General features: G+C 35.3%; 1 protein-coding gene across 2 annotated transcripts in view; it reads left to right on the top strand.

Annotated features, from left to right (window-relative positions):
* Positions 1–25,018, top strand: part of KYNU (kynureninase) — a 121,410-nt gene that overhangs the window by 51,213 nt on the left and 45,179 nt on the right. For both annotated transcript variants that reach the window (XM_061438798.1, XM_061438805.1), the window contains 2 exons: positions 404–478; positions 3,065–3,211. In XM_061438798.1, coding sequence (XP_061294782.1) covers positions 404–478; positions 3,065–3,211 — 222 coding nt within the window. The remainder of the gene's footprint in view (positions 1–403; positions 479–3,064; positions 3,212–25,018) is intronic.

Genomic DNA, 25,018 nt, shown 5'->3' with positions numbered 1-25,018 from the left:
GGGAACTTTTTTTATCCGTTTCTTACACTAGCTTACTCTTTTTAGGGCAAGCCATTTCTGTATCCTGTATTGAAGCCTAGCAAGTCTTCACTGCTCACTTTGGTTATTTTCTAAACTCTGTTTTGACTCAAATTAGATTAATTAAATATCTTACTCAAAAAATGTCATATTTCTAAAGAATAAATGACCCTTCATTTCTATCCCTATAATATTTCTGTTCAGATTGCTGCATGTAAATAATGTTAAATTTTTCTCTGATACATTCTGTTTAGTCACTTTTAACCTTGACCTTGAATCTAAAATGATAATATGCTTTTATTGTTATTTTATTATCTTTTTTTGAGATATTTTAATGTACTTCTGTGAACTGGACTTGATTTAATAAATCATCTTTCTTTTCCAGTATGCTGTTGAGTCACAGCTTCAACTTCATGGACTTAACATTGAGAAAAGTATGCGGATTATAAAGCCAAGAGAGGTATATAAGAAAGAGAAATAAATATTCATCATGCTTCTATTTAGTATTGATTTTTTCTTCATTTTCTTCAAAAGTTTATCTTCATTACTTTAATGGAACTTTCAAGAAAGTATAAAAGACCTATACTCTGTTACTATTAGGTCATTTTGCTTAAAATAGAAACTTAACTCAGAAGTGTATTTATTTTAATTTTTTCAAGAGCTTGTCATATTATAAGCAAACTATTTTCCTATCAATACCACTAGAGTCTGCCATATTCTTCAGTGGGATGGGAGGTGATAGCAACTTGCATATATCATTTTCAAATTTAAATGCCATTGCCTGTGGGTGCCATTAAAATCACATTAAAAATCAGTTATATTTGTTGAAGTTGAATGATGCCTATCTTTTTGCCCCTCTTAATCTAAGTACCAAATGTTTGCCTCTGAGTTTAGTCTGGGGTATTGAAAAGGACTTAGTGTAGCAGAAGGAAATTAGGTTTACAATCTTGTTATTACTCCCCAGGGAAATCCCCGTGACTTTGTGTTACTTACTTTATCTCTGAGATTTCTTTATATTTAAACAGATTACAAAGGAAACAGTTGGGCTTGACCATATGTTTAAGATCTAAAATACTATGCCCTTTATATTAATAAAGCTGTAAGGCTAAGTTGTACAGGCTTTGATATCTAAACCCTGCAGCTTGTGTGACTTGGCACCAACAGATTCACACAGGATAAATTTTAGGTTTCATGTATGTATGACACTCCCAAGTCAATGTTTGCACAATTATTTCTTTCAACCCAAAACCAATTTGAGAAATTAAAGATCTACTCTATTCACTTCTTTTTGGCAACATGTTATTAATGGCACAGAAAGTTCTCACAGCTTTGGAATGATATGTTTCATATATTATATATAAATTGCTTATTTCTAGTAAAAATGACTATAGCCATCACAAGTTTTTGTTTTTTTTTTAACGTAATAAGTGTTGTGGAGCTGTATGACTTAATCATATATTTGGGACTACTCTTTAGCATTACTAGATTGAAGCAGGTCAACATGAAACAGAACCATATCTTATCATTGAAAATAAATTTCTCATTTTCTTAGTACTGATTCTTTAAAGGAATAAAGCATTAGTATATAGAGCACTTTCCTTACTTTTTTAAACAATTATAATGGACAAAATGTATTAGCTTCCTCTACAGGAAAAAAAAAAAAAGAGGTTGGGGTTGTCATGTTACTAATTTTACCTTAAATTTTTTTCTTAGAATTACTATTTTTTAATTTAAAATTTATTTTTAACTGGAGGATAATTGCCTACAATATTGTGTTGGTGTCTGCTATACAACAATTTGAATCAGTCATATATCCCCCTCCTTCTTGAACCTCCCTTTCACCTCTCCCCCATCCCACCTCTGTAGGTTATCACAGAGCACCAGGTTGAACTTCCTGTGCTATACACCAACCTTCTCCTAGCTATCTGTTTTACATATGGCAATGGATATGTTTCAGGGCTATTCACTCAACTCCTCTCCTTCCCCCACCGTGTCCACAAGTTTGTTCTCTATGTCTTTATCTCTATCCTGCCCTTCAAGTAGATTGACCAGTACAATTTATCACTCTTATTTTTATAGATTATCATTTTTTCAAACAAGTCTCAGACTACTAGCAGAAATTAGCATATTATTACATATGTGATACATATGATATATGCCTAATGTGGGACATAGTAATTGGCAAATAGTAAGAGTTACCAAAATTAAAAACAATTGAAGAAAAATCCATTAATACTGTAATGAGTTTTCCCCAAATATTAATGTAGCTAGTGATACTTTGATTTCAAGACCATGTCAGATTGAGCAGTGTAGAAAATTCATGAAGACTTCATAAATAGATGAGAATTATTAGGCTACAAATTTATAATTTGTATCTGGCAGAGTCCTTTCACTCAAGTTGTTTATAAGACCAAATTAAATCATTCACAATATTCACAAACTAACTGATCACTGAATTGTGGGAGAAAAGTAACCTTGATAATATTGAATTTCATTGATAATTTCTTTGTGTTTGGATCTTTACCTTCAGATTGGTATGGAATAGATATTACTCTTAAATTAATAGAAAATATTAGGTTAAGTTTCACTCAGATGATGTATATGTGTCTTTTATCTGGAAAAAATTAATGATTTTAGATTGATAAGTAAAATACTAATTTGCAAGAAATCAGTTTTGACATTTAATATTTTATGGATATCCTATTTTTCTGGTATTTTATTGGATGGGAATAAAAATGAAATAATTTATAAGTATCTAAATAGTAAAGATTAATTGAAAAACTGAAGAATAAAATCAGGCAATAGAGTTTTGCAAAAACTTATACTTTATAAAATACTTTTTACTATTGTATTATCATTTCTTAATAACAAAAAGCATGTTCAAATGCATGTTCTTGCCAGATTTTTGAAGACTCTTAACTTGAAAAAAATACCTTTGCTTTTTCTTATGATAAGAAAGATCCCAAAGTGATTTTTGGATTGGGAAATATAAACGGAAAAGTTGTCATTGTGGATATTGTGTAATTTATGCCTACCATGACTTTAGGGGGAAGACACATTGAGATTAGAGGATATCCTTGAAGTAATTGAGAATGAAGGTGACTCTATTGCAGTGATCCTTTTCAGTGGTCTGCATTTTTATACCGGACAGCTCTTTAATATACCTGCCATCACAAAAGCAGGACAAGCAAAGGTATGTGCACCATTTCTTCCTCCCCACTTTGTCCAGAACATCTATATACACACACACGCACACACACACACACACACACACACGTGTATATATGATATGTGAAAGTGTCAGTCACTCAGTTGTGTCTGACTCTTTGCAACCCCATAGATTGTAGCCTGCCAGGCTCCTCTGTCCATGGATTTCTCCAGGCAAGAATACTGGAGTGGCCATTCCCCTCTCCAGATCTTCCCTTCCCAGGGATCAAACCCAGGTCTCCCATGTTGCAGACAGACTCTTTACTGTCTGAGCCACCAGGGAAGCCCCATATGATACATGTATATATATTTGCCTAAAGTAAAATATTTATGTTTTAAAATATATTTAATATATGTGTATTTAATACATATATTTTAAAATTTAAAGTTTATTAAATACACTTTAAAATATGAATATTTAGCTTTAGGCATCTCTGTTTAAACCTCTTTTGTTACTTCTGTGGTCATACCTCCTTATTAGCATCTGCTCTCTCAATGTCTACCTCTAATCAGCGGGATGGGTGAGATTCCTTAAGTGTTGTCATTGGTACAGAACTGCTCAGTCAGCAGAAGTAGCCAATACTTAGGATAGTAACTATATATTAGGACTATTAGAAACTCAACTCTGGTGCTGAGTTGAGTTTCTATAACTCATTCTAAATATCAGATCAGATCAGATCAGATCAGTCACTCAGTCGTGTCCGACTCTTTGCGACCCCATAAATCACAGCATGCCAAGCCTCCCTGTCCATCACCAACTCCCAGAGTTCACTGAGATTCACATCCATCGAGTCAGTGATGCCATCCAGCCATCTCATCCTCTGTTGTCCCCTTCTCCTCTTGCCCCCAATCCCTCCCAGCATCAGAGTCTTTTCCAATGAATCAACTCTTCACATGAGGTGGCCAAAGTACTGGAGTTTCAGCTTTAGCATCATTCCTTCTAAAGAAATCCCAGGGCTGATCTCCTTCAGAATGGACTGGTTGGATCTCCTTGCAGTCCAAGGGACTCTCAAGAGTCTTCTCCAACACCACAGTTCAAAAGCATCAATTCTTCAGCGCTCAGCCTTCTTCACAGTCCAACTCTCACATCCATACATGACCACAAGAAAAACCATAGCCTTGACTAGACGAACCTTTGTTGGCAAAGTAATGTCTCTGCTTTTGGATATGCTATCTAGGTTGGTCCTAACTTTCCTTACAAGGAGTAAGCGTCTTTTAATTTCATGGCTGCAGTCACCATCTGTAGTGATTTTGAAGCCCACAAAAATAAAGTCTGACACTGTTTCCACTGTTTCCCCATCTATTTCCCATGAAGTGGTGGGACTGGATGCCATGATCTTCGTTTTCTGAATGTTGAGCTTTAAGGCAAATCTTTCACTCTCCACTTTCACTTTCATCAAGAGGCTTTTTAGTTCCTCTTCACTTTCTGCCGTAAGGGTGGTGTCATCTGCATATCTGAGGTTATTGATATTTCTCCCGGCAATCTTGATTCCAGCTTGTGTTTCTTCCAGTCCAGTGTTTCTCATGATGTACTCTGCATATAAGTTAAATAAACAGGGTGACAATATACAGCCTTGACGAACTCCTTTTCCTATTTGGAACCAGTCTGTTGTTCCATGTCCAGTTCTAACTGTTGCTTCCTGACCTGCATATAGGTTTCTCAAGGGGCAGGTCAGGTGGTCTGGTATTCCCATCTCTTTCAGAATTTTCCATAGTTTATTGTGATCCACACAGTCAAAGGCTTTGGCATAGTCAATAAAGCAGAAATAGATGTTTTTCTGGAACTCTCTTGCTTTTTCCATGATCCAGAGGATGTTGGCAATTTGATCTCTGGTTCCTCTGCCTTTTCTAAAACCAGCTTGAACATTTGGAAGTTCACAGTTCGCATATTGCTGAAGCCTGGCTTGGAGAATTTTGAGCATTACTTTACTAGCGTGTGAGATGAGTGCAATTGTGCGGTAGTTTGAGCGTTCTTTGGCATTGCCTTTCTTTGGGATTGGAATGAAACTGAGCTTTTCCAGTCCTGTGGCCACTGCTGAGTTTTCCAAATTTGCTGGCATATTGAGTGCAGCACTTTCACAGCATCATCTCTCAGGATTTGGAATAGCTCAACTGGAATTGAGCCATTCCAGTTATTCCATTCTAAATATAACTATATTCTAAATATAGTTATAACTCTAATTCATTCTAAATATAATCATATAACTCATTCTAAATATAATCTATGCTCATTAACCCTATGTACCTGAAGGGGAGATGAAGAATAAAAGTTTATCATAGATGTGATTTTACCCAGTTTACTTTAAGGAAGCCCTTATACTGCCTATAATGAGTAATTTTCCTTAAATACTACTGAATAATATTTACACAGTATACTATTATGAAACAGTAACTCTTTATATGTGTCTTGTGAAAAAGTGTTTTAGTATGTTTGCTTGAAAAAAATAAGAGGGAAAACACTTAACAGTTACAATTTGTATTTAAAATCTTTAAGTGTTCTATTTGATTTAGCAATCAAGCCATATATTTAAAAAGCCATATATATTAACAATCAAATTATATTCTTAACATTAGGAAGTTATGGGATTAATACATAAGTGAGATCTAGTTAATATATTCAGCTATTGAAGCTAATGAATGGAACTAATGAAAAGAAATTTAGCACCATTACCAGTGGTCTCTAGGAATTTCCAACCACAACTTCCAAATGATTTGATAAATATGAAAGTGGTGCATTACAAAAGATATAATGATGATGTCTTCTTAATTTAGATATTAAAGCTTAAGCACCAAAATAAACATAGTTCAATAAAATACCATATTTTAAAATGTTATGTAAGTAATTAGAAGTCTCTGATCGCCTTACTATACATGCATGTCTCATTAACTTTCATAGAAATGAGGCAGGAAGGTAGATAAGAAAGATGGTGGGTTTTGGAATCACTCAGTCTGAGGTTCTAATCTTGGCTAGGTCAGTTAATTTTATATGAACTTGGGCAAGTTACTTGACTCTTCTGAGTCTTTGTTTTCAAAAGCGTTAGTTGGAATAACAGAACCCACTTGATGAATGCAGTGCTGATTATGAAGATTATGAAATTATCTATTAGATTGCACATATTCTGCTATTAAATAGCGGTTACTTCCCACTTTCCCCTGTCCTCAACAAGCGTGAAGTTAAGAAAGTGGCTTAAATATACATTTTCTTTCATTTCTCATTAAAAAGCAAAATAAACTTGTTTACTACATATTATATGTAACTCCCATTCAACTACTTTGATGCTGAAACCATTCTTTCAGTATTTTGCAGGCTTTCTTTCACTTACAAAATGTGGTAACTGCCTACTAGGTAAGACTCTCATTGAGTTTTCAGTCATAGAAAGCAAGGTAGGAATGAGTAGTTCCATATAAATGCAACTGTACAGAAATGATGGATACTATGGGAGTGAAATGGTGATCTAGCTGACTTCAATTTATCCATTATCAAAATTATTCTAACAGATATTTATACTCTTGCTAGACAATTCCCTTCATTCTCAATGAAGATTTAGAAAAAGTATTTAAAATGTAGATTTACATAGCTCTCTTGGGTGGTCTATGAAGATAAAGCTGAAGAGAGAGAAAGAAAATTAAAGGTGTCAATCAAGAAAGAGTTGGGAAATCTGAGGTGGAAAAATGCCATTAAAGAGTCACTATTATGAATGTCTAAGTGAGATTAAGAAAAAAAAAGAAAAGTTTCCATAAATATGGTTGGAACAAAAACTGATTAATAAAAGCCAACATTAGTAGATTTTCAAGTAGAAACTTCAAATGAAAGAGAAGAGGGAGATAGAATTTTTGAAAAATATATTAAAGAAATACATATATACCAAAAAGATCACAAATTATAAGTGGGTAGATGAGTTATTCTGAACTCTTACAACCATCATCTAGATCAAGAAATTTCTAGAACATTTATAAAACTCAGAATCCTCCATGTATATAAATATATACATATTAGTTTTGTCCATCTTTGAACTTCATATGAATGGATTAACATACACTGTTTTATGTCTTTTTATTTGCTCACAAATGTATTTGTGAAGTTCATCCATTTTTGTTCAAACAGTTTTGAGTGTTTTCCTTTTCATTTCAGTATATTATTGTATTATATGAAATAGATCACCATTTAATTTTTTTTATTCTAATCATTTGAGGGCCATTACAATAAATTTTATTCTAACCTTATAAATCTATATCCTTATACATTTCTTTGGGTATGCATTCACACCCATTTCTGTTAATTCAGTTCAGTTCAGTTCAGTCGCTCATTCGTGTCCAACTCTTTGCAACCCCATGAATTGCAGCAAGCCAGGCCTCCTTGTCCATCATCAACTCCCGGAGTTCACCCAAACTCACGTCCATAGAGTCGGTGATGCCATCCAGCCATCTCATCCTCTGTCATCCCCTTCTCTTCCTGCCCCCAATCCCTCCCAGCATCAGGATCTTTTCCAATGAGTCAATTCTTCGCATGAGGTGGCCAAAGTATTGGAGTTTCAGCTTTAGCATCATTCCTTCCAAAAACACCCAGGACTGATCTCCTTCAGAATGGACTGGTTGGATCTCCTTGCAGTCCAAGGGACTCTCAAGAGTCTTCTCCAACACCACAGTTCAAAAGCATCAATTCTTCCACGCTCAGCTTTCTTCACAGTCTAACTCTCACATCCATACACTACCACTGGAAAAACCATAGCCTTGACTAGACGGACCTTTGTTGGCAAAGTAATGTCTCTGCTTTTCAATATGCTATCTAGGTTAGTCATAACTTTCCTTCCAAGGAGTAAGCGTCTTTTAATTTCATGGCTGCAGTCACCATCTGCAGTGATTTTGGAGCCCACAAAAATAAAGTCTGACACTGTTTCCACTGTTTCCCCATCTATTTCCCATGAAGTGATGGGACCAGATGCCATGATCTTCGTTTTCTGAATGTTGAGCTTTAAGGCAAATCTTTCACTCTCCTCTTACACTTTCATCAAGAGGCTTTTTAGTTCCTCTTCACTTTCTGCCATAAGGGTGGTGTCATCTGCATATCTGAGGTTATTGGTATTTCTCCCGGCAACCTTGATTCCAGCTTGTGTTTCTTCCAGCCCAGCGTTTCTCATGATGTACTCTGCATATAAGTTAAATAAACAGGGTGACAATATGCAGCCTTGATGTACTCCTTTTCCGATTTGGAACCAGTCTGTTGTTCCATGTCCAGTTCTAACTGTTGCTTCCTGACCTGCATATAGGTTTCTCAAGGGGCAGGTCAGGTGGTCTGGTATTCCCATCTCTTTCAGAATTTTCCATAGTTTATTGTGATCCACACAGTCAAAGGCTTTGGCATAGTCAATAAGGCAGAAATAGATGTTTTTCTGGAACTCTCTTGCTTTTTCCATGATCCAGAGGATGTTGGCAATTTGATCTCTGGTTCCTCTGCCTTTTCTAAAACCAGCTTGAACATTTGGAAGTTCACAGTTCGCATATTGCTGAAGCCTGGCTTGGAGAATTTTGAGCATTACTTTACTAGCATGTGAGATGAGTGCAATGTGCGGTAGTTTGAGCATTCTTTGGCATTGCCTTTCTTGGGGATTGGAATGAAAACTGACCTTTTCCAGTCCTGTGGCTCTGCTGAGTTACATGCTTAGATTTGGCATTTTTAGAATATAATGTAGGTGTATGTTAAATCCAGATCAACAATGACAACTTTCCAAAGGTTTAAGGTCATATACTCTCACCATGAATTTCTGTAACTCTACATTTTCACCAATAGCAAATCTGATTAGTTTGTAATGATAATGCATTGCAGTTTTAATATGAACTTCTCTAATTATTGGTGAAGTTGCAGATATTTCAAATGTGTACTTGCTAAGTTTATTTTTTTCTGTTATGAAGTGCTTGTTCAAGTGTCTTGTCCAATTTTTCAATTGGTTATCTCTTTGTTATAAATAGTATAGAAATTGATTCTGATGTAAGGAGAAGATAAATGATTTCTAGTGATCATCTAAAAGGAAAACTAATAAATTAATCAAACAACAACTGGTAGTGTAGTATGGCCTGTATTCACATAATGAATTTAGAGAATGCTGAGGCTTTACTTAACTGAGGAGAAGACCTGGGATCATGACAAATGTGTGAGGCCAATGAAAACTAAGCATAAGATCAGGTTAGAGAGCCATATTATAAGGGAAGGCCAGCATGTGAAAAGAGACATCATATTCATATTTTGTCTCTGAAGCTATCTACTTAATTTTGTATTATTGGCCAACCTACTATCTTGGAGCGCTGCCATATATATATATATATATATATATATATATATATATATATTCATATTCTATTACTTGTTTGTACTAATAATTTCTTCTCATCTACACTCACTGGGTGTTCCCTATTTTCCTCTGAATTACTGTCCCTAGAGATTTTGACTATTGGCACCAGTCAACTTTCACTACCAAGTAAAAGCTACAGGCTACTCCTACCCTTGAAAATTATTTATGACCACCTAACTATTACACTCAGAACTTCTATATGCACCTTGAGATCAGTATGCTCCAGAGTTGTCTCCCTCCAAAATACCACTACTGTTTCACACTACTATCCTTATAGTCCTTTATAGACTCAACCCTGACAGTTTCCTGTTCTTTACCTTTTCAACCAATCACTTCTTAATTCTTTCCTCTCAGGGTTAGTCTTTCCTTTAATATTCCTTAATCAATTATGAAGGTTTTCAGCTGCAAAAAAAAAAGTCCCAGAAGAAAAAATAGCTGAAAATTAGAAATTTATTTTTCTCACAACAGAAGACTTGAGGCAGGAGTTTGCTAGGATGCAATTATGAAGGTTTTCAGCTGCAAGAAAAAAAAGTCCCAGAGGAAAAAATAGCTGAAAATTAGAAATTTATTTTTCTCACAACAGAAGACTTGAGGCAGGAGTTTGCTAGGATGCACTAAGCAGTTCAGTAACGTTAGTGTGACATCTCCAGGGCTTTCTGATATGTCCTTCAGATTTCTTATGTCATAGTCGCTAGGAGAGTTGTCCCAAATCCAGATATCACAGTTCGCATAAAGAAAGAAGAGAGGAGAAAGAGCACTACAGTTTTATCCATCCTTTTCATCCAAAGTGCAAAGTCTTTCCCAGAAAAACCTAGCAGTTTCCAGTTTCTGATTCAATGCTTTTTGAAGCAGTAGCTTTGAGGAAGCATGAGTAAAGGACTTTTTAGCTTTTATGGACCTAAACCAAAGAGAGGCTAAAAACAGAGCTGGGAAGGTGTTTGGGCTAACAAACCCACAGTACTTCTTGCATCTTCCAAGTATACCCCCATGAAACATCATTACTTCTATTCTTCTAGCCCTCTGTAATTTTTCCTTCTTTCCTTCTTTTTTTCATATTTGTTTTATGCCCCATTTCACAAAGCATTTGAAACCAATTCATGGGCAATTTAACAGACAACATAATGAAATGTAAAGAGAGAGAAATAAAAAGAAAATCTAGATCATCTGGTGGAATGAATAATAATTCTCACAAATAATAATTTCTCAACCTGGACTATGATAAGAAACAGGTAATTAGAAATTATTGTCAATGGAAACTCTTGGTAGAGAAGATAGACTAAGTCTTGGTAACAAGTAGATAGAGCCAAAAATGCCTTCACTGTGATAAATATTTATTAGTTGCTCATCCAGCAATCAAGGATCAAGTTACCAGGGGTTCAGGGTTGTATCCTATGGCTTTCATATCCTAGAACTTCTGTTAATATTCAGCCAAAGGAATGGGATTTATTTCCACTTGTATTCCATTGATTAATGCATGGTCATTGTTGGGAAATGAAGTATATCTGTGTGCTCAAGAAGAACAGCTATTAGCTTTGCCACCTGTAATTCAGGTATTTTTGCTTGCTGATGGAGTATTATACTATAATTCTGAAAGTAGTGAAGCATTTGCATTAATGAAATATTTATATAGTAGAGACAGAGCTGACTTGGCCTTGAACTCATGCCTTTCTCTTAGTTTCTAGCATAGTTTAAGTGGCTTAATTCATTTACCAATCAATGTGAGTTCATTTCTCCACTTAGTAAATGGGGAAGGTAACAGTGCCCATGTATTTGCTCTAAGCAGAAACAAGGTACTATTCCTGAAACAGTGCATTGCAAGTAATAAGTAAACATTATCACCATATATAAAAAAATCACAGTGTAATATCCAATCTACAAAAAAAACAACAAAGAAATAATGCATCCTTAGAAAGTGAAATATTCAGAACTTTACTCTACTTGGACACTTCTACACTAGATTATGAAAGAAAACAAGAAGCAACATGGTTAGGATTCAACAGACTAGACCGAAATTTTTTTTTAATTATGTAATGAACTAACAACAATTTTAATAATCTTATCCCTAAAAAAACTCATTGCCAAATGCTTGTATTCCACTTTCCCTCTCCAATGCCATACAAAATGTCCTTCAGCACTCTGGAACTCAAGGTGCCTGGCAGATAGTGGTTCCAAATAAATATTTTTTGACTGAATGAATGATTAATTATCTTATTTATCATATATTTTACACTATTTTACTGTATATGGATGCTGGAATGTTAGTTTCTTTTAGCCTAAAGAAAATTGAAATGCAAATTACAGCCAAAAAGAAGACTAAATTTTGCAACCCTGTGTTTTGTTTTATTAGCTTCTCCTTTGTTGCGTGGTACTCTCTAGTGGGTGTGAGTATGAACATCTCTCTTAGACCCAACTATAAGCTGCCTAAATAATTAATAAATAATAATTGCAATTATAACCACAAAATTTAAATACAGAATGAATTAATTCTGGATTCAGAATAATATATGACAAAAGCAGAAATATGAATAAAGACCTCATTATAATAAAGAAAGACATATTTTAGTTTTAACATCATTTAATAAAAACTGAGGTATCTAAATAACACTCATATATAAATGGTCACTTCATTGATGCATCCACTTATCTTCAGGGAAGGTTTAAATTATTGTTAAAAATTTTGAGACTTTTTAGGAGATAAATAATTGATCAAAGCTCAAAATTCAATAGGAAACTTGGCTGGGATGCTTCTAATACTGAAGACTAGGAGTTAACTCTCATGGACTATTATAGAAGAATAATATCAATAATACTTGCATGAGATCAAGATTTGAGCAGTGAATCAGTTAGGAAAAATCAGTACCAGATACTTTTATATACAACTATAACATAAACTGGCATGTTGTAGGAAATGTTTATATATAATGAATAAACCCTTTCCGAAAAGATTTAATATTCAGATGCTCAACATTAAGTAATCTTTACTAGAAATTGTAGTACACACAGCCATTATTTTATTAAAGTCACTGCCAGTTCACCAAACAGGATCTTGTCCTTAGTGCATAAAAAGAATCTTGTCTCTATATTCTCTGTAATAGAGCAATACACATTTGAATCTTTTATCCATTATTTCTATCAGCAAATATTTGAAGAGTAAATTATAATAATAGAATTCTAAATAAGAACTCCTAATTTAGCCTGGAGTGTTAGACTGACCTTCTTAGACAAGATGAGACCTCAGCAAATCCTAAAATTATGAGTAGGAATTAACTAGGTAAAAACCCCTCCAGGAGAAAGATAATATGGTGGAGCCATTCTACATATTAAAAAAAAAAAAAAGAATTGCAAGGAAGCAAATACTTCAGTATAATTTGATTGTAAAAAATGCTGTATGATTTGATAGAAAAGGTATGATAAAAAATGAGTCTATAAAGCAGACAGAGGCTGGGTAAATAAGGGCCCACTAAGCTATATTATATGTCTTGAACTTCTCTTAAAGACATAGGGAGCCACTGAAAGCTTTTAGACAATTAAACAAACTGGGTTTTGTTTTAATTTTAAAAAGATATGCCCCACTTACAGGAATGGGTAGGGAGAAGATGAATAAAGAGTCATCTTCAGTCTCTATGCAAAAAGTTTAAAACTCTCTGTCATGATACAGTTCAAAAGATAGGGGTACCAGAGGACAGATCCATTTCTTACCAAATGAAATATTTTCTGATCTCTTCATAGATCACTCTTATTTAAACATTTTATCTTAGTGATATTAAAGACAAAATTTGTATAAGCATCAGAAATGAAGGATCTGTACTAAACTCTGATTTCACCTAGATTTCAATCTATCCACAGAATACAAGGATTAAAAATAATAATAATAATAACACACACACACACATACATACAGTCAGAGACAGAGAGAGAGAGAAGGGAAAAATGACCTAAATTTTAGATGGACCATCTCATTAACTAAGCATACTTTACTTCGGGAATAGCAAAGGATTATTCTGTTTAGAAATACAAAATACACGCTCTGTAGTTTATCCAAGTAGGAGCCTGGAGTCAATGTTTGTGAGGATCAATGCCCAAGAATCTAAAAATTTTGAGCTGTCCCTAAGAAGTTTTCATCAGATGTTTTATCTAATTTAAGCTTTTCATTAAATGGACCATGTGAGGAAGATTGATTAATTCTCAATAGAAGAGAAATTTGCACTCAAGATGTTTTAGGATTACAGATCTGAGAAAAGCAAGACTCCAAATTGTCAATCAGGATTGTTGCTTTGGCAACTACTCTCATCAAAGCCATGGTGGATAATTATTTCTTCTGATCTAGCCCCATCCAAACCCAGAATTCCCCAAATGAAAGTGTATACTTAGGGTTTCTTTTAGATGATATACATTTTACAAAATACTTAAGTTGCCTTAGACTAAGGCTGTGTTCAGTCGTGTCCAACTCTTGTGACCCCATAGACTGTAGCCTGCCAGGCTCCTCTGTCCATGGGATTCTCCAGGCAAAAATACTGGAGTGGTTTAAGATCTATGTTTTTTAGCCACTTGATAAACAAAGGAAGGGTGATTTAAGTCTTTGTTAAGCTGAAAAATGAAAGTGTTTCAACATGAAATGTACACATACATTTTAATTTAATCACTAACCACCATAAGAATGGAAAGAAAAATGTGTGTTTGATGGCAATCAATGTAGGTGGAATTTCAAAAGATCTTTAAGCAGGAAAAAAAAATCCCCAATAAAATGTGAGATTTCTCTTAATGTCCTTCTTCATGTTATCCTTATTTAACCAGGTAAATTATGTATGCAAACAAAATCAAAAACTGAGCTGAGAAGGCAATGTTCATTTTCTTAGGAAATTATCTTAAGTAAGGTGGTGAGCAAAGCGGATAACCATAGCATTGTCTATAAAAACTAGATTTAAGGGAAGAAATTAAAGAATGATGTATTTAAGAATTATCCCATAAACTTCTTTGCAATATTATCAAGTTCAGTATGTAGTAAACTTAATAATATAAGCAAATTTGGTTGAGAAAATGAGCATTCAGGTTGACATAGTAATCACTAGAAAACCATATTAGGGAAGAGTGTACTTTCATTTCTAATCAAAATGGTGCTTTATTCGATATAGAGCACCATTGCCACATGATGGATAAATTAAATAGCTGCTTTCAAACCAATGTATAACAGGATAGGTAGATAAAACAGATATGTAAAGGTTAAAGGTTTCCACTTACCTGAAAAGTAACTGCCCATTATTGGGAGGTTGTGATTAGGTCCTGGTGTCTCCTATTTGATCCCTTGCCTCATTTTTCCCACATGATGCCCATCACTCTTCTATCATTTGTGGAATGTAGTTCAGACCATTTCAGACTTTTTATAATTATGCATATACTTAATTTAATATTGTATTTCCTCTGCTGTCCTTCACAGACTTATATTTACGCTAAACCAAATGTTTCACATGTTTTCTGTACAGATGTCACACTGTTGCCATGCCTTTATTCTTAGTTTTCCTTCGTCTTTGGACTTCCACATATGAAGATTCTATGCCTCTATCCCAGCTCAACCACTATCTGCTTCACAGGTTATGACTGGTCCTAGAGAATTGCTGACCCTCTTTGTATATGCAAATGTGGTACATTAAAAATTTTTAATTACATGCCAATAATGACAGATCAAAAGATTTCATATAAAAACTCCTAGTTTTAAATACCTTCTGAAAAGTGACATGTTTGGCAACATTAGACCATCATTAACCTAGGATAACAAGTGGTAAGACTGAGTCATAGCTCTGCCCACTAGATGGAACTTTAGTTCTTCAACACAACTCCCATTTCTACCTACTGACCTCAGCACTGAAGCAGAGTGACAGCTGGCATATATATATTTCTACTTACATTACAGCATTCTTACAAAACTGAGTAAAGGGGAGTATTTCTTATAGGCTCAACTCACAATATTTCTTGACTAACTCCTGTGGAACCATGAGGGGGCGATCCTTGATCTTTGTCATAAAATTTTTCTCATTCCTCTGTGTCAGGCTAAATCTATCTTCCTGTTGTATTTCCACAGCATGATAGAAAATGTATTATTGGTCCCATTTTGCACTATCTTGTAATTATTTATATGCATATCTATAAAATTTAGGAAGCTTTGGTAAGTAGAATGTTCAATGACTGATTGAGGGTAGGCCTTACAAACTTCACAGGCTCATACTTTTCATATATATAATTAATGCTTTCATATACATAACTCAGTGCTTTTCATATACATAATTATTTATCATTAAATGGATACCTGTTTGGTCAGTGAATGGGTAAATGTGTATATCAGTAAGGATGGATTAGGCTGTTTTATGGATCACATATTGCATAAAAAGCATAACTATGCTCCCATTTAATTAGAATCAGAAAATTCTGAAGAATTACTTATAATGGTTAATTACTTTAAAAAATCAAAATACTTGTTGTAAAATTTGAGATCTTTTTCAAATTCCATTTCTACTCTTTGACATACTTAGGGCATGCAGACAACTCCATTAAATTATTAAACATTAAATGAACTAAATTAAGCTTGAAAAATTACCTTGAGCTATTTTTCCCATCTTGGGTATCCGAAATAAATCAAACAAACTATATTCTGTGTGAGAACCTTGCCAGCTGGAGAAAGACTCTAGAAGAGAACAGTATTACTCAATTTGTTTTATTTTTCTTCTTTGGTTTTGCACTTACTTCTGACAATAAATAGAGGAGACAATAGCTGTTTTTTCTGGTAAAAGAAATAGCTGAAATTTACTCTTGAAAGCACACTCTGTTAGGTAGTAAGACATTTTTACCTGCAAATTACACAACACTTTAGAGTCTGAAGGGTTTTTCTCTTTTCCTCCCTCTCTAATCCTTTACTTTTCCTGCCCAAGTAGCTGTTAGCTTTTAGCTCTGTCTCAGACCTTCTTAACTGACACCGACCCTCCCCCCCAACTTAAATTTCATTAGCAAAATGCTCCCAATATTCCTACTTTCTATTTCTCATCTCTGGATTTGTCAGTCTCATCAATCTTTACTTTTAAAAAAGTCAGGCTAAAAGGATGAATCTAGTTTCTTCAAGAGTGCCTTGTACAAAGGTAATAATACTAGGTGCTGCTGATGGCTTTCTTTGCTTCCGGTACTTGTGATGTAGTATTTACAATATTCCCAGCTATGCTAACAGGGAGCTTTTCCCACGATTCATTGAGGGAAACTGAGTCTGAGAGAAGTTAAGCACTTGTTCAAGCTGACTTAGCCATCTGGGAAACTGGAGTCTGGCTCCATACCTCTCTTTCCACTATATTTTCTCCTTTTACAGCTGCAAACTTAATGTGTAATGACAAAGCAGTCTCAACATTTGGAAAGTCTAAGAAAATATTTATAGCCCTCTTTCTTGGTTATTTTTTCTTGGGAAACTGAGGCCCCTGTCTTCAGGGTTGCATGATCATCTCTTCAGTTTAGAGAATGTTAAACCGTAGTTTTTACTTTGCCCTAGATGTCAAGGATGCGGAGAAGGAGATGACACCCCACTCCAGTACTCTTGCCTGGGAAATCCCATGGACGGAGGAGCCTGGTAGGCTGCAGTCCATGGGGTCGTGAAGAGTCGGACACGACTGAACGACTTCACTTTCACTTTTCACTTTCATGCATTGGAGAAGGAAATGGCAACCCACTCCAGTGTTCTTGCCTGGAGAATCCCAGGGACGGGGGAACCTGGTGGGCTGCTGTCTACAGGGTCGCACAGAGTCCGACACGACTGAAGCGACTTAGCAGCAGCAGCAGCAGCAGATGTCAAGGATAAGAATCAGAATTATTGCTGAATAAGATTCTGTCAGTGCCAGCATTCAACAGTACCCCAACTCAGAACTTCAAACACACTCCTTCCAACTGCTCTCTTTAAGAGATGCCCCGAGACACTGATGGGTCTCCTTCTGATGGGTCTCAGGTAGTTTCACTGGTAATAGCTCTCACCAATGACAGTGTCATTGCCATTCCTGGTAGCAGCTCTTTGGGGCTTTTAGATGTGTTTGCACAAGCCCTCTCTCTAATTAAATGAGCTTACCAACTTACACATGATTGGGAAGCTAATCTACATGACACTGGGGAGAATTTCAACGAAAAGTCCACTGAACCCTTTAATGGTAGCTGAGTTACAGAGTACTCTCTAGAAATTTCATTCTGTCACAGGTATATTGACCCCTCACTAAATATCAGATTCCAGGATTTGAAAGAGACAGACAGACAGATGGATAGAGAGAATAGATTAAGAAAAACTCCACTGTCTCTGCCTTTAAAGAGTCATATGCGGCATAGAGGCACATAAAAAGGAAATTGTTCTAGACTGTGTTAGTACTTGTCAAAGGTAAAAACAAATCTGTGAAAATGTCTTAGAATATCAATCTAGTCTAATACCACAAAAAGTAGAGTTGTGCATGTTCCAGTTCATCTTAATGACTGGGTCAAAACCACACACTGCAAATTGACTCAAGAATAAGTCAGATAGCGTGGGAGATGTAGTCTCACTCAAGTTCAGAAACTATCATTTTCCTCCAGGCATCTATTCAGAGAACTAGAGTGCATAGCTATTAAGACAGAGCTATTTTTCCAGACTCCAGTTGCCAGTGTTCCCCACAGGCTACCTGGTCAGCTATGTAAACTCTATAGCTAAAACAGTTCTGGAATTTAAACAGAGTACCTTGAGATACATATTAATTAAAAAAAAAAAAATAGAGGCTGTCTTTCCTGTGACATAAATAGAGCCTGGAAAGGTGTCTAAAAATGCACCAGATTGGCCATCTTCAGTGAGCGGAGTGGAGGTCTACTCATCTTCAGTGAGTGGAGTTCTACCACCCCATTCAGGACTCTGGGGTTTCCAAGCAAAGATGAGCTCCTTAGGACGTGCCCGTGTCCATTCTCTTCTTCCCAATATTCCACATCCTGTCACTTCACTGTTACTTTTCCAACAGAACACATTCTTCATAAACATATTTTCTTTTAGTTAACTACAGCTGTAAGCTACTATACTTTCTGAAAATATGAAAGTATGGCTTGATGTAAGAAGGTAACAAAATCCTAATACCATTTTACTCTAATTTGTACAGATTGACACATACATATTTCAGAATGCATTCCATTTTTACTCCTTAGTTAATCCATAAATCCAAACCAGAGTCTTTAAGTCATCAAGTGAAAGCATTCATTCTGATTTTGATTTCAAGTTAAAGGTACTCATTTTAATTTAATGAACTCCTTGATATCTGTGCCAGCCTTTGTCATGACTCTTTTGATTCAAAAGTCCCCCTTGTTAAATATCTTATCTTTTTCAAAATCCAGTTCTCTGGAAACTCCCAAGTAGAGTCATGGCTCCCCAGATCCCTAGGAACAGCCCACATGAGAGGCACAGATGTTTGGTTTTTAGTGCTTATTGTCTCCTCTATACAGATTTTCGCATAAATACCATCAATCAATAGCTCTAGGAGAAAAAGGTAGTTTTCTTACTCAAATTATCATGTAGTGTAAGGGCTATTTGGGAAATCATCCTTCTCTGTACACTTACATTTTAAAATAATATTTTGATAGAAGATACATTTCAAATGAGTACACCTTAACCTTAGAATAATTCATCATATGGTCTAAAGTAAAATCTTGTCTACCCTCCCAGTTTTTCTTGTTTCTGTTCCTGTTTGCTGCTGAACTTCAATATGAGCATTTATAATTATCAAGTCACAGCTTCCTACATGGGATATTGTGTGTAGTTTTTCTCTTGCAGTACATATGCTGATTATTTACTTCTGGAATCATATATTATCTTTAAGAGCCTCAGAGCTAAAATAACTTTGAGTAGCATTCAGCTTCTGCCTTAAAATTTTAGACGTGGTTCTAGTTGCCAAGCTACTTGATTTCTAGAATATTTACCGCAGCTCCACTTGGAAGATTGTGTTGTGTACTTTTAACTTACGAGTTTATTCGCATTTTGTACTGCTATATGTTTTAGTATTGAGGAACAGCTATTTCTATCAATCTCTTGCTGTAAATAAGAGAAGGCTTAACATACCAATTCAAAACAACAACAACAACAAAATAGTAGATAGCTCTGTTAGATAATTAGGGGAAGGAAAATGTTATACAGATTACATTTTGACTTTAAGTGAAAAATAAACACCATGCAAGAATTAATTAATGCACAGTTCCTGCTTATAGGCTTCCCTGATGGCTCAGACAGTAAAGCGTCTGCCTGCAATGAGGGAGACATGGGTTTGATCCCTGGGTCAGGAAGATCCCCTGGAGAAAGAAACGGGAACCTACTCCAGTACCCTCGCCTGGAAAATTCCATGGACAGAGGAGTCTGGTAGGCTAAAGTTCACTGGGTCACATGACTGAGGGACTTCACTCCTGCTTATAACCAGAGTTGGAGGAAAAGGAAAAAAAGTGAGAAGGATACTTGAAAATCATAATAAATTTATGCTGGGTGAAAGGAAAGACTTTCAGGATAAAAATTCACTCTGAAATGATATACTATATTTACAGAACTGGTAGAAGCCCCTCTTACAGAGTATTTCTTCTTCTTCTTTTTTTTTTATTTAATATCTGTGCATTATTTTGAACCATAGCAATTGAATGAATTTTACAAATTTTAGTGCTTCAAGACAGTGGCAAGAAACCCTGCCACCTTTCACCTGCCTCTTCCTCAATCTCACCCCGCCCCAGTACAATTCAACATCTCTTTAATTATGAGCTTCTTTGGGAAGTCCCAGGATCAAAACTAACTAGCCAACCAGTTGTTTTTAATCCCCCTTTTGTCTATCCTATCTATCTAGAGATGAACACACACACACACACACACACATACATACACACTCCTATCATTTTTTAAAAAAATTTTCATTCACTGTCTTCAAATTTTCCCACCAGTTTTTCTTTTTAAGGTAACATTATTCAAATGTATGGCAGTGTACTTCTGCAATTGTTTCCTGTGACTTTATATTGAACCAGGAGTAACATTTAGAATACATAAAGATCTGCTTGGTATGGTGTGGAAACTGTAGTTCCCATAAACAGTCATGAGAGCAGTCATACTCCTACTACTAGTATCCAATTACTAACCTTGAAGGAATCTTGCAGGCACCTATAATTTACCCACCATGATGCTAATGCCACTTCCAAGGGCATCCTAAAGTTTGAACATGCACCCAGCTCGCACGTATGAATGGCCACAGTCTACATGACATGCATCCTTTGCAAATACTGCCAAAGTAACCTAGGTGGTTACTCAAGTGGGCCAAAGGCTACTTACCTATCTTAAGTATTTTATTATTTTAACAATTATATGAACATACAAATGCATATGACCTGGCTTTCAGTTCTGTGTATAGGTACAAGTGTCTTATATAATTACCCTTTTCACACCAAATTTGTTACTTATTGATGGTCTTCATAATTTATAGGCGTTTTGGGGAGTGAATAAAGAAGAAAATAATGATATCAGCCCAAAGTCAATCTGTTACAGGATAAACCAACAAAATTATGAGGACTTGAATGCTACAAGGGATAAAATTAAGCCGTACTATTCCATATTTCATTTTAATAAATAAAAAATAATAAACTAAATTTAAGAGACAGTGAGATAGCTACCTAGAAATCTCAACACAGGCCCTATGTGTATTATTATACTGGTTAGAAAAATTCTTAGTATTGTGCTATTGAAGATGGTCAAAATAAAAACTCATCATATGCCTTGTTTTATTGAAAAGAATTTTAAATATATTTTAAGCTACTATTGATTTCCCAAGAAACTTCATTTTAAAAGATTCCAAGCCTGAATAAATGATTTATGCAATAAAATTGCAATAGAATAAAGGATATCAAATAATATTCTTTTACATTTAGCTTCAGTTTACATAATATTTATTGACAATTGTCTGGCTTTATTATATGTTCTTTTGTTTACTTATTCATTCAACAATTGAATACTTGAATTTATATTATGTAAAAATAGAAAAATAGTAAGATTGGAAAATTGCTAGAAGAGATTTATGTAACCGGAACTGTAAGAGAAGAGAGAGGTTTGGCGAAGTATCTTCCATTGGAAATTATCTTGTGATCAAAATCTGAGCTACTCAGGCAAATGGGAAGGGAAAGAATACTCTAGAGACAGAGAAATATTTATGCAAGAAGAGGAAAGTAGGTGTAGGGCACCTGAGATACAAAGCTGGAAAGAATCAGGCCATAACAGTCTTTAAAAACCATACCAAGGAAAATGAGTTACATCCTGAATTGAATGGGGGATCACTGAAGGGACACAGGAAGTCTCAAAATCAAATGTATGGTTTAGAAAGTTCATTGGAAGAAAGCAGGATGGAAGGAGTCAGAATGGTTAGAAGATTACTTCCGTAGTTTGGGGATTGACTATAAACCCAGGTGACATGGTGGCTGAAAACTTCTGTGCTTGTAATGTTGTTTATCATTTACATTTGTCACTCTCTTTTATCAATGAGTGAGTGAAAGTCGCTCAGTCATGTCCAACTCTGCGATACCATTGACTATACAGTCCATGGAATTCTCCAGGCCAGAACACTGGAGTGGGTAGCTGTTCCCTTCTCCAGGATTTACCAATGAGATTCTGAACAATTGCGGGTAATTAATCCAAATCTGTTGAAAATATTTAATTTCCATTTTAGCATTGCATAAAGTATGCACTCAAGTATGCAATGTATGTTTTCACATATTCATATTGTTTTACCTACTATTTTTCTTAAAGTAATAAAAATATTAACTGAATGGCTATACAAAGTTTCAGAAAACTCTTAGTGTTTTCTTTAAAATGCTGCCATCTAGTGAAACTTCTATAAAATCACTTGGTGATGATCACATTCAAGTTTGTATCTTAAGGTCATTTACTCAAAATAATTGCATTTAATAACTTATGTTCTCTGCCATCCATGGGGAAAGAATTGCACATGCATTAAAATATATTGTAGGAGCCACAAGTGATTTTTTTAATATATTGTGCCACATATGTGACCACAGGGCCTTTAACAACATGGTATGTGGGTGAAGTTACATAGTTTCTTCATCAGGCTATTCTTTATAAATAACTGATAATATAACTGCTGCTTTTTTATTCCTTGAGTTTCCTAAGAAAAATTGTGCTATAAAAACTTGTCTATGGGAGGCTGAGGAATAAAAATCACCTCATAAAAAATCACTTCAATTAGAAATGTTGGTGAGAAAAAAGAGAATTTTAAATTCAGAACTTCTTTCCCCTACATTTAATTTCATTGAAATTATGAAAATTATGTCTTAAAATACAAACCAATTGCACATGTATGTGCACTTTTATCTGGAGAAGGAAATAGCAACCCACTCCAGTCTCTGGCCTAGAAAATTCCATGCATGGAGGAGCCTGGTGGGCAGTCCATGGGGTCTCAAAGAGTCGGAAACGACTGAGCGACTTCACTTCAAACCTAAACATCAGTCTGCAAACCTGGTTTTTGTGTGTGTGCTCAAATGCTCAGTCATGTCCTGCTCTTTGTGACTCCATGGAATGCAGTCCACCAGGCTCCTCTGTCCATGGTATTTTCCAAGCAAGAATACTGGAGTGGGTTGCCAGTTTCTACTCCAGGGGAACTTCCTGACCCAGGGATTGAACACAAGTCTCTCACATCTCCTGCATTGGCAGGCAGATTCTTTACCCCTGTGCCACCTGAGAAGCCAAAACCTCTAAATCTTGAAGGAGATTAATTGTATTTCTTTCCTGTTGCTCCAAAAACTTATGTTAATGTGAAGTATCTGTCATGTTTTCATGACAGATATGTAAGGTTTTTATGTTTTATGTCATGTTGCTCATTTTTTGTGTTTGGGAAATAAAATACCTGTAAGAACCTCTTTTCTTTTATGAGATTCTAGTTTTGGTCACATTATAATGAGTAAGTTTTCTAATTAACCGACTCTCCAGTATATTGAGTTTTCTTCATGGAAACCGATGTTATAGGGTTGGGGTCAGCAAATCTTTTTTGTAATGGCCAAAATAGCAAATATTTCAGACTTTCCTTTCATGTGATCTCTGTTGCAATAATTCATTTGTGCTTGCAAAAGCAACCATAGACAATATCTAAACAAATGAGATTACCTGTCCTCAAATATTACTTTATTCATTAAAAAGGTCATGGTTTGCATCCCTCTGTTCTGGGGAAAGTGAAGTGTAGTCGCTCAGTCATGTCTGACTCTTTGCGACTCTATGGACTGTAGCCTACTAGGCTCCTCCATCCATGGGATTTTCCAGGCAAGAGTTATACTGGAGAGGGTTGCCATTTCCTTCATCAGGGGATCTTTCTGACCCTAGGATTGAACCCAGGTCTCCCACATTGTAGGCAGACACTTTACTGTCTGAGCCACTCACCAGCGAAGTCCCTATTCTGGGGAAAGTACCTGTAATAGCAGTTCGGAGTTATTTTTAAGAGGTGTTATAATCAAAAAGTGGGTCCTTCTGCAATTATTAACTTCAAAAAACATCAATCAATAGATGTATTTCTTCAAAGTTGCAGGAAGTCTAATGTTTTAAGAAGGTAATTATTATACGTGCTCTTAGTAAGCTAACAATAGAAGAACTCAGAGGTAAGACATGTTTGCAAAATGAATACCCTCATTTAATAACTTTTTTTAAAAAAATTCATCTTCATGTACAAAGTTGTCTTAATGTGGAATGAATCACTATATTATCTAGCTAAATGTTTTCACATTTTGATCTACAGAGGAAAGTGGTTTTGATGGTAAGCAATTAAATCAGGAAATTACTACTTGAGTACAGTTTGGATAATATAAATGTATTGCTCCATGCTTTCCTTCTGGTAATTTAGTGTAAAGAGTCTTACATTCTAATACACTGAGTTCTACCAGGCAGACATACAAAATACTTGAAACCATACAAGTAAATAATTGAGACAGAATAGAGTCAGTAAGAAATTGTCCAGGTCTCAAGTCAATGTACAGGAAGAACACAACATAGATTCAAAAATAGCATTGTTTTTATAGGCCTCCTGAGAAATCTGTATGCAGGTCAAGAAGCAACAGTTAAAACTGGACATGGAACAACATACTGGTTCTAAATTGGGAAAGGAGTACGTCAAGGCTGTATACTGTCACCCTGATTATGTAACTTATATGCAGAATGCATTATGCAAAATGCAGGGCTGGATGACGCACAAGCTGGAATCAAGATTGCCAGGAGAAATAACAATAACCTCAGATTCGCAGATGACACCACCCTTATGGCAGAAAGTGAAGAATTGAAGAGCCTCTTGATGAAAGTGAAAGAGGAGAGTGAAAAAGTTGGCTTAAAACTCAACATTCATAAAACTAAGATCATGGCATCTGGTCCCATCACATCATGGCAAAAAGAAGAAGAAACAGTGGCAGACTTT

This window comes from Bos javanicus, chromosome 2, assembly GCF_032452875.1.
Source record: "Bos javanicus breed banteng chromosome 2, ARS-OSU_banteng_1.0, whole genome shotgun sequence".
Taxonomy (NCBI): domain Eukaryota; kingdom Metazoa; phylum Chordata; class Mammalia; order Artiodactyla; family Bovidae; genus Bos; species Bos javanicus.
Note: the sequence above shows the minus strand (reverse complement) of the source record. Positions and strands in the feature narration are given on the sequence as shown.